Here is a 17,622-nt window from a genome sequence, read left to right as displayed (position 1 = left end):
TAAACAACGTGTGACAAAGTTGTGTGTGTGTGGGAGGGGGGGTCTTTGTGTTTGTGTGTCTGAGTGTGTGGTGATCTAATATATGTGTGTCTCTCTGGAATGGATTAGGCTAGTGTGTGAATGTATGAGTTCAGTTTTGAAATCTCCTATGGAGCTTTTGTGTATATTCTACAAGTTTACAGCCATTCTATTACTGGAACTACATTTCATATTTTTTTCATCTATACATTCTACTGTTTCTATGTCTACACCTTCAACTAATTCTACTGATCCGGGTGTTCTACCTGGTACTGGTAGGCTGTGTAGGGTTGAAGTCCGGCATCACGACATGATGTTGAAACGTTCCTGTACACCAGCACTGCACCCCCGAGATCCTCAGTGGACTGCTCCGATCTGCGGTACACCTCATAGTGCAGGACTCTACCATTAGGCTGGGACGGGGGGGACCAGGAGAGCTGGAAGACCGTCTGCAGGCCTTGTTGGTCCGTCTGTAGATCCAGCAGTGGTGAGTTCTGTCCAGCAGGGGGTGACTCGAGAGTGAGCACTGACGCCCAGTCACTGGAGGCACAGCCCAGCTCTGTACATGCCTCCACCCTCACCTCATACCTAACACACACACACACGCGCACATATGTAAACGCACACACACACACACACATACATGCAGACACAGGAGTTGAATGGGGAGAAGGTCGCTGAGGAAGGTGGTGATCTGTAGATGATAAAGCTGATGAGCTTTTATTATCTGACTCTTATCTGTACTTCACCTCTTCACACACACACACACACATGCACACACACACACACATGCACACACACACACACACACACACTCTGACCGACCGCCTTTGTCTGGGACAAAGTAGAAGGATACATGGAGGCATGACCACTGGCTCAAGGTTGACTTCTCTCCATTACACACTTACTCTCTTTTTCTGTCTCTCTCTCTCTCTTTATATATCCTCCGCCACTCTCGCTGTCTCTCTCGCTGTCTCTCTCGCTGTCTCTCTCGCTGTCTCTCTCGCTGTCTCTCTCGCCGTCTCTCTCGCCCTCTCTCTCGCCGTCTCTCTCGCCGTCTCTCTCGCTGTCTCTCTCGCCCTCTCTCGCTGTCTCTCTCGCTGTCTCTCTCGCTGTCTCTCTCGCCCTCTCTCTCGCTGTCTCTCTCGCTGTCTCTCTCGCTGTCTCTCGCCCTCTCTCTCTCCCTCTCCTTTCTTTGTCTCCTTTCTTTCATTCTCTCTCCCTCTCTATGTTGGTTTGTTGGTGGTGTGTCGATGAGTGTGTGTGCGTCTTGGTTTGTTGGTGGTGTGTGTGTCTTGGTTTGTTGGTGGTGTGTGTGTCTTGGTTTGTTGGTGGTGTGTGTGTCTTGGTTTGTTGGTGGTGTGTGTGTCTTGGTTTGTTGGTGGTGTGTGTGTCTTGGTTTGTTGGTGGTGTGTGTGTCTTGGTGAGTGAGTGTGTGTCTGACCTGTGGTGAGGTTTCAGATCCTGCAGTGTTATGCTGCGTCCAGAGAGGGCGCTGTCTTCCCGTCCCAAGGAGACGCTGAGCGTGGCGAGGAGGGCGAGGTCTCGCTGGTACACTGTGTAGCTGACGATCTCCCCGTTAGGACGCACTGGGGGCTCCCACGTCACCCTCACCTGGACACACACACACACACACGTGCAAACACACACACGCACACACAGACAAACATACAGACACACAAGCTTTGACAACTGTAGAAGTAGGCTGTATAACGATAATATCGACAGTCCATAGTGCAGCCTGTAACAATGTTTTCACTAGTCTAGCCATGTCTAGATCATATCTCACTAAAGGACACCTGCAGTCTCCCTAGTTGTTCTAGTCTAGATCCCGTCCATCCACAGGACACAGTGCTCTACAGTAATCCCTGGTTACCTGTCGAGGTCCCAGAGGCTGCAGAGATGGGGGGCTGACACCAGAGGGCGCTGAGGCCCGCGTGCGAGCCTTGGCCACTCCGCTGGTCACCGAGCCACGGCTGTTGTTAGCAGTGACGCTGTAACCGTACTCCACGCTCGGCAACAGCGTGAAGTCATGGTAACGCGTTTCCATGCCGATGTAGATCACCTCGCCGTCCCTGCGGAGCTCGTAACCCTTGACGACGCCGTTGGGGCGTTCCGGTGGTTCCCAGGTCACCTCTAGGGATTGTGGGCCGGTGACCTTGAGAGAAGGGGGGGGCAGTCCGGTCGGGGGGGCCTCCTGGGTCATGGCGGGGATGGGGGGGCTGGGGGTACACCCCCCATTAGTGCAAGCCAATAGGACGAGCCAATAGAGAGTGTGCGGTTCGAGGCCCGTCATCTCCGCGTGTAAGCCCCGTCCACGGTACACCTCCTCACTGTTGACCTGCAGCACGTACTGCGTCACTTCCCCGTTCTGGACCAGTGGTACGCTCCAGGAGGCGTTGATGCTATGGGCCGTAATGCTGGGGAATGTGGGAGGTACCACTGCAGCGGGGGGGGCCTGCAGGGTAGTGATGTGCACGGAGGGGCTGGTGATGCAGCCGGCAGTGTTGCAGGCAGTGACAGAGTATTGGTAGGAGGAGAAGGCCTGCAGGCCATGGTCGGTGTAGCTCAGCACTCCAGGGTCCAGGCTGAAGGAGAAGGTCAGGTTGTCTCTGTGCAGACGGTAGGACACTAGGACCCCGTTGGTCTCCAGGGGTGGAGCCCACGACACCAGGAGCTCCGAGGGGCGGTCCCTAATGTGGTGGAGCTTGGGGGGCGCCAGTCCACGAGGGGGGGCCTGGAGGGAGGCGTTTAGAGTTAGTTATTCATATTGAAACACAAACACACACACGTACTGAAAACCTCAAACACACACACTAAGCCCCAGACACACACCCACACAGTCTCAGACTTGCACACATACACAGATAAACCATGACTTGCACAATCTCCCACACACACACAGGACAGTAACCTGTCTGGTTGTCACGGTGACCCAGGGGCTGTGGGCATATCCAGCAGGGTTCTCAGAGCGGATGCTGAACTGGTATTGGCTCCAGGGCTGCAGGCCCGTCACTGTGTGGGAGAACCTGGAACCCTGAATGGAGTTCTGTCTGTGCAGAACCTGTCACACACACATACACACAGTATTGAGCAGTATTCCATAATAATATATATAATATATATTATGTAAATATATATAATCAACTATTACCATATTATCTATTAAAAAGACTCTTAAATGGGCCTCCTGCTAAAACAAAGGTTAATAATAATGATAACAGCAGTAATAACGATAATGATCATACTGGTATTTGTCCAGTAATCAGATGAGTTGATGATGTCAGAGCAACATACCCCTCCTCCCATGGCCTCCTCGTCCCAGCTCCTCCCACTGCCCTCCTCCAGGCCCCGCCCCAGCAGCACATACTGTCCTATTGGTCCGTTGGGCTGGGCGGGCGGGCTCCAGGCTAATTCTACGCTGTCTGGACCAATCGAGAGGGGCATGGGCGGGGGCTGGGATGTAGGGGGGGCCGGTGCCGTGGTAACGCGTTGCGGGGGGGTGCGGGTGCAGCCGGCGGGGGTGCATGCCTCCAGGACGAGCGAGTAGGAGGAGAACGGCTCCAGACGGCGGAACAGGAAGTGACGAGACAGACCACTGAACTCAAGGTTGTCCTCGTTGTACAGGTTATACATCTGAGGACCAAGGCACCAAGGTTACCATGTCTGTGTGTGGAAATACGTGTATGTGTGTGAGTGGGTAGGTGGCAGACAGTGTGTGCATGTATGTGTGTATACCGTGATAACCCCATTCTGTGTGTGTGTGTCTGTATACTGTGTGTGTTAGTGTGTGTTTGTTGTGTGTGTGTGTGTACCGTGATGACCCCGTTGGGAGCCTGTGGGGGGTCCCAGGTCAGCAGCAAGGCTCTTCCCTGCTCTCTCTGCTCCAGGGCGATGGAGGACAGGCCAGCCGGAGATGCTTGCAGGGTCCTAGTGCCCACCCAAGGGCTGATCACGCTTCCGGCAGTGTTCACAGCCTCCACACACACACTATACTCACTGTAGGGGTCCAGACCATACACACTGGCCCTCAACACACCTCCCTGGGGGGAGGGAGAAAGAGAGATGGAGTGAGAGAGAGACAATGAGCGGGAGTAGTGAGAGAGAGGGATAGTGAGAGAGGATGAAAGAGAGAGAGAGAGAGAGAGAGAGAGAGAGAGAGAGAGAGAGAGAGAGAGAGAGAGAGAGAGAGAGAGAGAGAGAGAGAGAGAGAGAGAGAGAGAGAGAGAGAGAGGGGAGGGAGGGAGCGAGAGAGATAGTGAGAGAGGAATAAAGATAGGAGAGAGGGAGAAAGAGGGGGTTATGAGAGACAGAACCAGACAGAGTTAGAGGGCTTCAGAGTGAAGCTGCTGAGCTCCAAGACTGACATGCAGACAGATCTCCCTGAGGGCCGGGTTACACAGACAATCCCATGGATTCAGCTCTCCAATCACACACACACACACACACACACAGACATGCACACACACACACACACACAGACATGCACACACACACACACACACAGACATGCACACACACACACACAGACATGCACACACACACACACAGACATGCACACACGCTGACTATGACAAAGCCCCCAGGTCCCGAGACAAAGGCCTGTCCCTGTCAGAGAGGAGCTTTCTAACAGGAAACACTCTGTAATTGATTATAAACACTGCAGTTTCAATACACCCTCGCGTGCCCTGACACCAAGACTGGGGACTGGTATGCCCCAGGATGACAACTGTGTGGGTGTGTGTGCATGCTTTCATGCTCTGTTTGAGTTTCACAGAATGTGTGAGTGTGTGTGTGTGTACAGTACGAATGTGTGAGTTAATGTGAATAGGAGGTTGTTTCCCAGTGAGAGGAGGATTAATTGGAGCACACGTCATTGCTGTGCTGTAAGAGGATATGAAAGCAGCCACAACAAACAACATAAAAAGCGTGACGAGTTAGCATAGCACCGCGTCACATTTAAATTGACAGGACAGAAACAACAGAACACATGTTTGGTTCCTTACAGCCGTGGTACGTCACAGTGTTAACAGGATTAATAAACAAACAGCATTACTGAGGAAAACAGCCCTTTAAACGTTCTGGGAATATCACTAAGCTTGGAGAGAGACAGACAGAGAGAGATAGAAAGATACAGTGAGAGAGAAAGAGCATTCTAAATACAAAGAGAGACAGAGAGGAGAAAGAGAAATACATAGAGAAACCCAAGCAAAACACGTTTTACCTCAAGTGTACTAAAAACTACAAAGCAGTTGGACACGTCCAAATTATTCAAGGAAAACGTATTAACCTCACTTTCAATACATTTAAATAAGATTTACGTACAATCCTCTTTTTCCGCTTGGTCATATAAAGAGAACGATGGAAGGAAGTAAGTAAAACTGAGAGAAAGAGAGGAGGTGTCTTGGAGCAGGCTAGCTCCACCACAGCTAGGTAGATGAGGCCTGCGCCTAAGAAGAAGTTAACATATGCACAGTGTCAATAGCAGCAGCTGCTGTGTGTGTGTTAGGAGTGCTCAGAGACCCCCCCACTGCCCCTAGATGGCAATACACTCAAACACTTCAGCTCACACGCATTGCTCTGTGGTAGCGGGCCTTGCTCTCGCTGCAAACAGACACTATCGCAGTTGAATACTCACACACACACACCTGCGCACAAGCACAGACATGCACACACACACACCCGCACACACACTCGTGCACACACATGCTGGCACACACAGCCATTAAGAACAACAAGGATAATTGATTCTGTTATTATAGATTTATGAATAAATGTTTATTGCGCTTACAAGAACAGGTGTTTAAATGTGTGTGTGTGTGTGTTTGTTTGGGTGTGTGTATGGACCAGCTACGAAATATAAAAAAGTCTAAAAGAAGATGAGGAGCGAGCACGAGAGAAAGAAAGACAGAGGGTCAGACAGAAAGAGAGGCAGAAAAGGTGTGGAGAGAACCAATGAAACAGAAAGAAAGGAAGAAAGAAAAGGGTGGGAGAGAGAGGGATGTGGCAAAAGAGAGGGAGGAAGAGGAAGACAGTGATAGAGAGAGATAAAGGACAGGTCTCTCTCTCTCTCTGTAATGTACACGTTAAAGAGCCCTCAGATCTAAAAACACGATCTCAGCAAATCAGCATTTGTTGCAAAAAACCTCTTCAAACATGACTCTTTTCTCCCTTTTTCTGTCTCTCTGGTGTGTGTGTGAATGTGTGTGTGAATGTGTGTGCGCGTGCGTGCGTTTTATTCAGGTGGACAGGCGCATGGCGACCAGGGACAGTGTCTGATCCTAATTAAGAATAACCATGTGTATTTGTCAGAATAATTATGCTGATGATCTCAGAGAGGAGAGCAGGCACCTGCATTAGCATATAGCACGCGCCCCCCCCCCCCCACACACACACCCCACCCCCATTTTTTTTCCAGCAGCACAGAGACCCGTGGCGAACTGGACCAGTCTCCATGTCGTCATTTGCTTTTGAGGAACAGTCATTCAGCAAGAAAAGCTGTGTTGTTCAGTTTGAAATGAGTCATATAAGGATGCTCTCTCTCTCTGTGTGTGCGTCTAAGAGAGAGCAATAATTGTTTTGGAGTTTCCTGAGGTGAAACAGCTTTCTATCCACATGCAGGAGTACCTGGCCAACAGAGAGTGTGTGTGTGTGTGTGGTTGTGTGTGCATTTATGTGTATGTTTGTTTTGTAAGTACCCTGCGTGTGTGCATGGCACAACTGCAAGACAACACACACATACATGCACACACGCATACACACAGGCACACACCTCCAGGGCAGCCTGCTTGTCTGAGACCAGCTCAGAGGGGTGGAGTAGGGGCTGCTGTTCTGGGCCCAGTTCACACCAGCGGCCATGATTGTTTTTGGCATGATGAGGCTCCCGGGGGGTCAGCTGACTGAGGGCGTGGGGTGGCCAGGGCACACCTGATTAAAATTCACAAACATTCCCCTCAAAAACAACCTGACCTCATTCAATTGGTTTATTTATTTATATTATGTTTATTTCTATATATGATCAGAAATCCAGGATTTTCTGAAGAGTCTTTTGTGCATGAGGGACCATTTTCATACTCATGGAATTTTATTTTCCTAAAAACAAAATCTGCTCTGATTGAAGATAGTAATCATAATCAATGGTGTACACAGATCATTCACGCACGCACACTCACACACACACACACACACACACACACACACACACACACACACACACACACACACACACACACACACACATACACACACACTGCATTCCTCTAGAATCCGTTGTACTAACAGACAGTCAGACCTCTTTCATTCTTGCTCTCCTAAACACACATCAGGGAAAGAGGAGAGCACTAGAAGACCCACACACACACAGCATACCATTTCAGGCTGTCATTAGAAGCTGCCAGCTCTTATCTGAAGAGATAACATGAGAGGAAGAAATGGATGGTGTGATGGAGGATAAAAAAAAGAGAAAGAGGGAGGTGGGGGTGGAGATAAGGGCAGTGAGTGAGAGCTAGAGGGATGAAGAGAGGGAGAGATGATGTATGGAGAGGGGTTTGTGATTATTTCCTGTTTATACAGCCTCTAAGAACCCTCCAATCAGGGTTAGAACCCTGATGAACCCCCCCTCACCTCCCTCCTCAACCTCTCCACTCCTCCGCTTCTCTCCATCTCTCGCTCTCTGCCCTCCTCTACTCTCTATCTCCTTCATCTCTCCACCTCTCTCCTTCTCTCCCTCCACTCCTCTCCTCTCCTACCTCTTTCTCACTGGTCTTCTCTCCCCTCTCTTCCCTTTCTTTATCCTCTCTTTTTCTTTCCACTCTTCTCCATCTCTATCTTTACTCTTGGTCTTGGTTAAGTGATTTTACAGAGCCCAAGGGCAAAGCTCTCACTCTCTCTGTCACACACACACACACACACACACACACACACACACACACACACACACACACACACACACACACACACACATGAACACTCTTTCTTTACTTCCCTCTATGCATCTATCTCTCTGCATCTCTTTCTCTCTCGTGCATAAAAAAACTTGGAGGTTTAGGGAGAAGAGGAGAGATAGTCATATGTAAAAAGGAGAGATAAAGACAGGTCTCATTAAAAGAGAGATGGAGAAAAATGCAATCAAACCAAAAATGAGAAAACAAAGAGAAAGGAAGACAAAAAAGAGATGAAGACAGTGGTGAGGTCATGTGACCCCTCTCTCATTCCCCTCCCGGCCAGTGCTGTATGACCACAACCACGCCTGTCTGACCGTGCAAGTTCCACCAGCACGGTGCTGGCAAGACACGGTCCATCGGTCGCCCCTCGCTGTCCCGCGCTCTCCGTACTTCTCTCCCTCCCCTCTTCCCACCCCCCTCTCTCAACTCTGCCATGTTCTTAATGATAAACTAACAGATTGTAAACATGCTGCTAGTTCTCTCTCTCTCCCTCTCTCTCCATCCCTCCCTCTCTCTCTCAACCCCTCTTTTTTCCAGGGTATTTTTTAAACAATGTCCTTCATGTACGAGTGGTTCTGGAGGCAGAAGGACATCATTAGCATGGTGGTTAAGCTGTAATTTACACCATTACTGAGGCAGCAGCCATTTTTATTGCCTAGTAAATTTCAGCTCTGAAATATTTAGACCATATGGCTCAATTTGTGTAATAACCTTAATTTCTGCACCCTTCAGGTCCTGGTGGCTGAGGTTGGCTGACGGGTGTACACACACACACACGCATACACACACACACGCACGTGCACACACACACACAGCAGATTAATAAGCTGTCAGGTTGTGTTTGGTTGAAGGCGCGGCAGCGTGGGCCAGATGGTGGAGAGGATGATGACTGTCAGGGGTCCTGATCTGATCAATCGGATGTATTAATACACACACACACACAAGCACTCATACCATAGACACACACACACACACACACACAGATTTACACGCAAGCATTTACACAACCCGCACAAACACGCACACATACCAGACACACAAACACATACCACACACACACACACAGATACGATGTATTAATACATCTCCCTGCAGCAGGGGCCCTGGGGGCCACAGCTCAACATCTGGAGAGATCAGGGGAGGGAGGGGGAGAGGAGGAGGAAAGGGAGGTGGAGAGAAGGAAGGGAGTGAGGAGGGGGGGAGAGAGGACGGGGGGAGGGGGGAGTGTGGGAGGGAGGAGGAAAAGGAGGTGAAAAGGGAAGGGGAGGATTATGTGTGGAAGTATTGAGGGGAGAGGATGGGAGGAGAGAGAGGATGGGAGGGAAATGTAGAGAGAGAAAGAAGAGGTATAACGTAGGAAGGACCAAAGGAAGACAGTGACCAAAGGGATAGTGGGGAGACCAAGAAAGAAGACAAGAATTCAGGAGTGAAGGAGGGAGAGAGAACATACTGAGAACCAGATGAGAAATGTGGGATTTAGAGAGACCGTATGTATATGTATGTATATGTGTGTGTGTGCGTGTGTGTGTGTGTGTGTGCCTGTGGAGTGCCAGGCGGGCGTGGGGTTCTAAAGGGGTGGACCGCCTGCGTTCCGTACCCTCATTCCGTCCGATCGCCATGACGACCCCATTAATCACTAAAGCTGGCACAGAGAGGAGCTCCCAGCCCAGGCAGAGATCAATACACAGACACACACACACACACACACACATATACACACACATACACACAGCAGGGACAAACATCTCTACTACATAACACTACAGACAAACATGGTGTTGTCTTAAAAATAAGAGCAGAGTTATGAGAGTAAAGAGGAAATGAGAGAGGAGGAGAGAAGTGATTGAAGAGGAAACAAGGAGAAAAAAGTGGAGGAGAATATAAAAGAAGGAAATCAACCTGTGGCAGTTCAACAGTTGGGAACAGGATGATCAATAGATAGCAGAGCACAGGCCAAGTATCGACACCAGTGGGACAGACTGAGCAAGCCGAGGCCAGAACCAGTCTACTCTCTACCGCCTCTCTTTCTTTGCTCCCTCTCTTTTTCTTTCTCTTCTTCAGGTGAAGACCCGCGCTCTGTTCTGCTGTCTGACAAATGACCGCCTACACACCATGGTGACTACATATCAATGAGACAAACACGCGCACACAAACACACACACACACACACACAAACATGTACACACAAACACATACAGACATGGACACACACAATCTTTCTCTCTCCATATGAATGAGGAGGTGAAAGGTCTCCATTTACATCCTGTATTAATTATGACTGACAACACAAAGGTCAGGAGGCAGAGAACAGACGTATGGAAACACTATAGATCTCTCTTCCCCTCTCTCTCATTCTCCTTTCTCTCTTCCCCTCTCTCTCATTCTCTCTCCACCTTTCTCTCTTTCCCTCTACCTGTCTCTAACTCCCCCCCTCTTGTCTTTTTCTTTTGGTCTCTCTCTTTTACTCTCTCTCTCTCTCTCTCTCTCTCTCTCTCTCTCTCTCTCTCTCTCTCTCTCTCTCTCTCTCTCTCTCTCTCTCTCTCTCTCTCTCTCTCTCTCTCTCTCTCTCTCTCCTGTCGTAGCTACCGTGTGTCTTACCATATGGCGTGTGTGTGTGTGTGTATGTGTGTGCCTACCGTTACAGTCAGGGCAGTAATGGTGGAGGTGTTGAGTGTGGGGTCTGGATGGTGTTTCCTGTAGAGCAGACGGTATTGAGATATCAGACCGTTGGGTTGTTCTGGAACAGCCCAGTTCAGCTGCACTGAGTAGGCACCTGGAAACACAAGCACACACACACACACACACATGTATGAGCACATGTACACACAAACTAAAATAAATAACATAGACATCAGCAATACACATTTGTTTCATGCAGTGAATGTGTTAAATACACACCCCCACACACAACTACACACTCATACTGTAAACTAACCAGTAGGAGTTGCAGTGGGAGGAGCCATGCCTTCTGGCTCTGCCTCCAAGGTAGTGGCTGTGGTCCATTTACTGTGGGAGGAACCTCTGGAGTTGTGGGCGAGAACCCTGTACTGGTATTGGCTGAAGGGCTGCAGGGCGTCACTTGCATCAATGAACTCTAACAATCCACTGGACCAGATAAACACCAGCAACTCCTCCTGCGCTCCCATTGGTCGTCTGCAAGGGAAAAGGCATTATGACAAGAAGCCTGCTACCAATCATGTCCTCTATATCAGAGAGAGGTTGGATGGACGGATTGACGGACAGTCAGACAGAGACAGACGGAAACACACACACAATCAATAGCTGATGCAAACACCTCTATTTTGTTGCTAACAGCGTGTGTATGTGTTGGGGGGGAGGGTGTGTGTGTGTGTGTTGAGGGATTGAGGTAGTCATTGGTGGAGTGTTAGGTCGTGATTTCTCCTGTTTATCCAGAGCTCTGTCTGTCTGCAGGCCAGCCGTGCCAGGTGTGTGTGTGTGTGTGTGTGTGTGTGTGTGTGTGTGTGTGTCCTGGCGTCTGTGCCAGTATGCTAATACTGTTTCCTCTAGACTTACAGGGCTTAGGCCCTCCTGACCTAGCATACAGATCACACACCGGTCAACAAGCAGGCCTTGACCTTGACCATACACACACACACACTTAAGATCTCACACACACATATACACACAAATGCACACGTGTGTGTGTTCTTACCTGTGTATGAAGTAGGAAGTGATGAGCCCGTTGGGTTTGCGAGGTGGGACCCAGATCACCTCCATGACCCTGGGTCCTACTGCCCGTACTGAGGGGGGGTCCAGCTGCTCAGGGGGGTCCTCTGAGGTCCGCACAGACACCCCCTCCCCCACCCCACAGCCCTCTGGCAGAGAGAGAGGGAAGGGGGAGAGAGAGGACCAGCGATGGGGAGACAGGTGGAGAGGAAAAGGGAGAGAGACAGACAGATACCAGAAGAGAGAAGTAAAGAGGTACATGTTGAACATTTGAAGTCAGACTTTTCTGAAGTCATTTCAACCTTTATTCTTTCAATCGTACCTCTCTCCCTACCACCCTCCCCCTCTTTCTCTCTCTCCCTCTATCCTTCTTGCACTTCCACCCCCCCTTCCAACTCACCCACTTACCACCCCCCCCTCTCTCTCTCTTTCTCTCTCTCTGTCTTTCTCTCTCTCCCACCCTCTCCCTCTTACTCTCTCTCTCCCAATATCTTCCACCTCCCCCCTCCCACGCTTCCCCTCATTCTCCCTCTCCCTCTGTCTGTCTCTATCTCTCCATCTCCCCCCCAGTACCTACCAGACTGGCAGGCCTGCACTCTGACTCTGTAGGTGGTGAAGGGCTCTAGATCCGCCACACTGAGGTGCTGGTTCCCCCCCGCCGCTCGCATAATCACCGGGTCACTTCCTAGGCTCAACAGGATGTTGTAGTTCATTGGCTGGCTGGTGTTGAAATGGGCTGAAGGGGGACAACAGGACAGGTCGCACACAAACCCCAAAAGGAGTAGCACATACACACATGGAGTCACACACACACACACACAAGGAGGAACACACATTGTTAATATTCCCATCGCCGGCACCTTTCCATAATTTACACCTACTGTATTCTGATAGGTTATTCAACATTCATGAGTTCCAGGACGTATTCAGAAAGGCCTGATTATCTTAACAAATGAAAAACTTAAATTATTCACCTTCCCTCATAGCTCTCTCTCTAAGCAGATGTAGCCTTTTGCACACACAGACGCACACAGACACACACACACAGACACACACATACAGTTATTGCCAAATCTTTTGCCCATCCGCTTTCTAACTCTCTCTGTCTTGCTCTATCTCTCTGTCTTTCTCAAACATATATATATATACACACACACACACACACTGAGCCAGTATAACATTCCTCTTTGATCTCTTGCCTGTCTGCCATCAAGGTCCAAGTTCTATTATTTAGAACTAATCTGGTCTCTCAACACAGCACACAGAGCCTAATCAGGAGTAATGACACACACACACACACTCTCACACACTCTCTCATACACACAAACACACGTATGCACACACACACATACACTCCAAAGGCTCCACAGCTAGCTTAACCAAGCATGAGAGACCAGGCAATACTTCAGCTCTCTTGAAATCAGTCTGTAAATGACACCACAATAGCCTGTCCAGGAAAATATTAGGGCAATGACACACAAGCAAGCATGCAAGCACACACACGAGCATGCAAGGTGTGCATTAGCCTGACCTCTCCTTCTCCATGCTTGTGTGAGCTCACAAACTCCAGTGTGTGTGTGTGTGTGTGTGTGTGTGTGTGTGTGTGTTTGTGTGTAATCTGCAGGGTATGGATCCAGTAGACCATTCATACTGTTCCACCACTGATTCACTGGTATTGTGACCCTGCACACATCCATCTATCCACCCATTCATCCATCCATCCATTCAGCTCTCTGGCCTCTCTGTTTCCACTCTCTCTCTCTCATCTCCTGCCAGTCTACAACATCATTGAGGGTTCTGAGGTGTGTGTGTGTTTCAGAAGACCTCAGCATGTTTGCTATTGATCCATTACCATGCCTCCTTCTCCCTAAATTACCCACAATGCCACAGTAAATCCGGATTCCGTGGTCAAAGCTTGGATAAATCAGACAGCTGAGATTGCTCGATGGACATGAAGCTTTGGATCAAAATGGGGTAGTTGTAATGTAGAAGTGTGTGTGTGTGTGTGAGTGTGTGTTTGAGTGCGTGAATGTGTGTATGTTCTCACCTGGGGGTGCCCACGAGACAAAGAGAGAGTGAGGGCCGGAGACAGTGATATTATAGGGGGGTGGGATTCCCAGAGGGGAGGAGACCGGTGTCTGGACGATGTACCTGTCACTCAAACCAGCTCCACCCCCAGTGCTGGCCTCCAACTCATACACATACCTGAGAGAGAGAGGGACGGAGAGAGAACGAGAGGAATGGAGAGAGAGATGGAAGGACAGAGAACGGAAGGGAGAGATATATAGAAAGAGAGAAATAAATAAATAGCCTTTGTTAGACACATACACTCTAACAAATACACAATTACACACACAGGCTTTCTATGCAGAACCTATTACCAGCCAGTCTTTATAGAGGGGCCACACAAGGCCAGCTGTTTTATTACAGTGTGTGAGTGTGTGTGTGTGTGTCACACACAAGCAGTAATGACATCAGAAGACATATTCCCCCTTTTAAGCGTGGTGGGTGTGTGATGTCAGGGCCTGTGTTAGCAGTATAAGTGGACCATATTCAACATTAAAAGCCTTTAATCCACCATAAACTTTGGGGCACACATTACTAGCCTTACATTAGCTACTGTTGCAGCTAGGAGCGCTTCAACACTGTCATTAACACAGAGTGAGAGACAGAGAGAGAGACAGGGAGAGAGAAATAGAGCGAGAGACACAGAGAGAAAGAAAGCGAGGGAAAGAAAGAAAAAGACAGAGATAGAGAAAGATACATTAAGGGAGAAAGGTAAGGATAGGAGGATAGGGCTTTATAATAAATGAAAATGGTGAAAAGAGAAAATGTACATCAGTACCAATGTACCTCAATTACATCCTGTAACTTTTTTTGTGTGTATGTGTATATATGTGCACACGTGCATGTGTGTGTTCCCAGGAGGGCAGCTATAGGGGAGAGGTTAATACCCCAGTCATCACAGCCACTTCCTGCTCTGTTGAGGTAAGTGACAGCTAATCAACATTGTCATAAATAATCAATGACCAAGGAGCGAACCACTTTACACACACACACACACACACACACACACACACACACACACACACGTGCACTTGTATGCAAAGGTACGCACACACACACACACACACATATTGTATACACACACACACACAAACACATGCACAAACACACGCACAGACAGACTCTCTGGGATAATGGGGGCACTGCTCTGGTGTAATTCGTGTCGCAGGGCTAAATTGGGAGAAAGAGGGAATGAGGGAAGGAATTAGAGAGGAGAAGGGGAGGGAGGCAGAGAGAATGAGCAAGTAAGGCTAGAGGGAATGGGGGGAGAGTCAGAGGGGAGAAAAGGGAGGAAGAAAGGAAGAGAAGCCAAGAGGGAGAGAGGGAGAGAGAGGGAGAGAGAGAAGAAAGGGTTTTGGGTCGAGGAAGGAATAGCTTCTGGCAGGTTATCTGGAATTAGGGAAAATTAAACGTCAAACACACAGGAGAGAGGGAGGATTGAGAGATGGAAAGAGGGAGGGACAGAGAGGGGGGACGAGAGAAAACGAGATGGAAGGATAGAGTGGGGCAGAGGGATAATAGAGAGGGGGAAGGGGAGGAAAGGAACAGGTAAAAGAATTGTGTACCCATGTACTGGTAGTAAGCTATGCCCCCCCCCATCCCCCTGGATTAGTACAGGCTGAATAAAAAATAAACACACACATAAAATCTACACCGTCACAGCATGTTTAATCAAACAAACAATTGTCTGATCTGCCATTGTGATTTACTGTGGCATGTGTGTGTGTCATCATGCTTGGGCATCTGTCAAATATTGACTTGATAAATGACACAAACACACAGGAGTCCTGGGAGAGACAAAAAGAATGGACAAAGAGGGAGAGAGATGGAAGGAACAAAAGAGGGAAAGAGAGAGAGAGGGAAAGAGAGAAAGGTAAAGAGGGAAGGAGAGGGAAGGAGATACGGAGGCAAGGAGAGAGAGAGGGTAGGCTTATTGTAGTTGATCACTGCATGCCCCTGACTGATGCTAAGACAGGAGACATACATTCAACATCAATTTGTGTGTGTGTGTTGGTGGGAATGCTTTTGTGTCTGTATTTGCACATGCTAGTGTGTGTGTGTGTACCTGCTGTTGGGCTGCAGGTGTGAGTCAGTGTAATTCGAGGCCCGGTGGTCACCGGTGTAAACGGGAGCACCGTCACGCAGCAGCCGGTAACGGGTCAGCTGGCCGTTAAGACGAAGCGGAGCGGACCAGAACAACTGTACTGCTGAGGAGTTCAGAACCACATGATCCGGTCTGGACCACACCCCTGGGGGGGGAGGGAGGGAGGGAGGGAGGGAGGGAGGGAGGGAGGGAGGGAGGGAGAGAGAGAGAGAGAGAGAGAGAGAGGAGAGGGAGAGAGAGAGAGAGAGAGAGAGAGAGAGAGAGAGAGAGAGAGAGAGGGAGGGAGGGAGGGAGGGAGGGAGGGAGGGAGGGAGGGAGGGAGGGAGGGAGGGAGGGAGGGAGGGGAGGGAGGGAGAAAGAAGAAAGCAAGTAAATACATTTTGTCATAATATTGTGTGACAGTTGTATTTCGAGATAATTCAACTGATAAACATGCTTTTAATATTATTTAATTCAAATAGGCATAGCAACTATTTATAAGAAAAACATCAGTTTGTGTTTGTGTGTGTACCTGTGGGAGCATCTTGCAGAGTGCGTCCCGTTGCTGGTTGGCTGGACCCACAGCCCACTACGGTACAGGCCACTACTACAAAGCTGTAGTCAGAGTAGGGCTGCAACTCTGCACACACACACACACACACACACTTTAAATATCTTACCACTGTCTTATCATTTTTACAACAGTTTTAATACAGTCCTTGTCTCGTGTATCATGTTGTGTGACGGACAACCCGCTGTCCATCCGTTGCTGCCTGCTAATGCTGCGAGTGTCCTAGTCTATGAGAGGGGGATGAGAAGGACGAATGATGGATGACAAAGTGAGGAAAACAGAGAGTGGCAAAGGGAGAGGTGGAAGGAGAGAGGGGTAAAGCGTTCCACCTTTCTTTTACTCTAGCTCTTCCTCCCTCTATCTCTCCTTTACTCTCACCACACCCCCCTTCTCTCGGTCTCTCCTCATCCCCCTCTCTCCAGAGGGGAGATATCAGAATGCAGAACAAAAATATGTATACAAATACAAAAAACACATTTGTATTCATATGTACATAAATACAAAGCTCAGTCATGAACTGTAACCAGATGTTAAACAGTTAAACACCTAATTAATATGTTGAAGGCTTGTTTAACAGCTTCCACACAAATGTAAACATTTTGTCATTATTTCAGTATATCTGAGATTTACAAAAAATCTTCCTGAATAAAATATTTATGAATGAAAAATTGTGAAATTATATTGCATTTGATAAATTCACAATGCTTCACGATACTCAAATATATTGTAATGGATTCAAGAGAGAGAAAGTCATAGACAGACACAGAGAAAGATCTGAGAGAAAGAGCTAAAGATAGAAAGAAAAAATAAGAGACACAGATACACAAACATTTATATACATACATACATATATATATAGAGAGAGAGAGAGAGAGAGAGAGAGAGGGAGACAGCCTGTGTGTGCTGTAGCAGTGTGTAAGCATGCACACGCACAGCCCGCAGTGTCAAAAGCCCAAACCCAGATCAGTGTTGTGTTAGTGTAAGGTACAGAGAGAACTCTGTCAAGCATACTGACCACTGAGACTGAACATGAGGACTGGAGGCTTCAATACACCCTCTAACCAAGTTGCACTAGTGTATGTGTGTGCATACGTGTGTGTGTGTGTTACCCAATGCCGTGAAAGAGTGAGTGTGTATTCCAGCATGGTTAGTAATGTTGTGGTAGTTAGTTTAGTAGCAGACCATGGACCTAAGACACCACACTACAATAAGCAGTAATATCACTGGGTGGATTACACACTCACTTATACACA

At 48.6% G+C, this 17,622-nt stretch overlaps 1 protein-coding gene across 1 annotated transcript in view; it reads right to left on the bottom strand.

Moving 5' to 3' along the window:
* Positions 1-17,622, bottom strand: part of ush2a (Usher syndrome 2A (autosomal recessive, mild)) — a 74,976-nt gene that overhangs the window by 7,642 nt on the left and 49,712 nt on the right. The window contains exons 21-33 of the mRNA XM_062447709.1: positions 16,331-16,438; positions 15,781-15,964; positions 13,696-13,853; positions 12,226-12,384; positions 11,635-11,797; positions 10,897-11,114; positions 10,598-10,734; positions 3,834-4,061; positions 3,316-3,654; positions 2,933-3,082; positions 1,895-2,755; positions 1,463-1,632; positions 285-606 (exon numbers count right to left, since the gene is read on the bottom strand). Coding sequence (XP_062303693.1) covers positions 285-606; positions 1,463-1,632; positions 1,895-2,755; positions 2,933-3,082; positions 3,316-3,654; positions 3,834-4,061; positions 10,598-10,734; positions 10,897-11,114; positions 11,635-11,797; positions 12,226-12,384; positions 13,696-13,853; positions 15,781-15,964; positions 16,331-16,438 — 3,197 coding nt within the window. The remainder of the gene's footprint in view (positions 1-284; positions 607-1,462; positions 1,633-1,894; positions 2,756-2,932; positions 3,083-3,315; positions 3,655-3,833; positions 4,062-10,597; positions 10,735-10,896; positions 11,115-11,634; positions 11,798-12,225; positions 12,385-13,695; positions 13,854-15,780; positions 15,965-16,330; positions 16,439-17,622) is intronic.

The sequence above is a fragment of the Osmerus eperlanus genome, chromosome 21 (assembly GCF_963692335.1).
Source record: "Osmerus eperlanus chromosome 21, fOsmEpe2.1, whole genome shotgun sequence".
Lineage (NCBI taxonomy): Eukaryota > Metazoa > Chordata > Actinopteri > Osmeriformes > Osmeridae > Osmerus > Osmerus eperlanus.
This window is presented reverse-complemented; position numbering and strand designations above follow the sequence as displayed.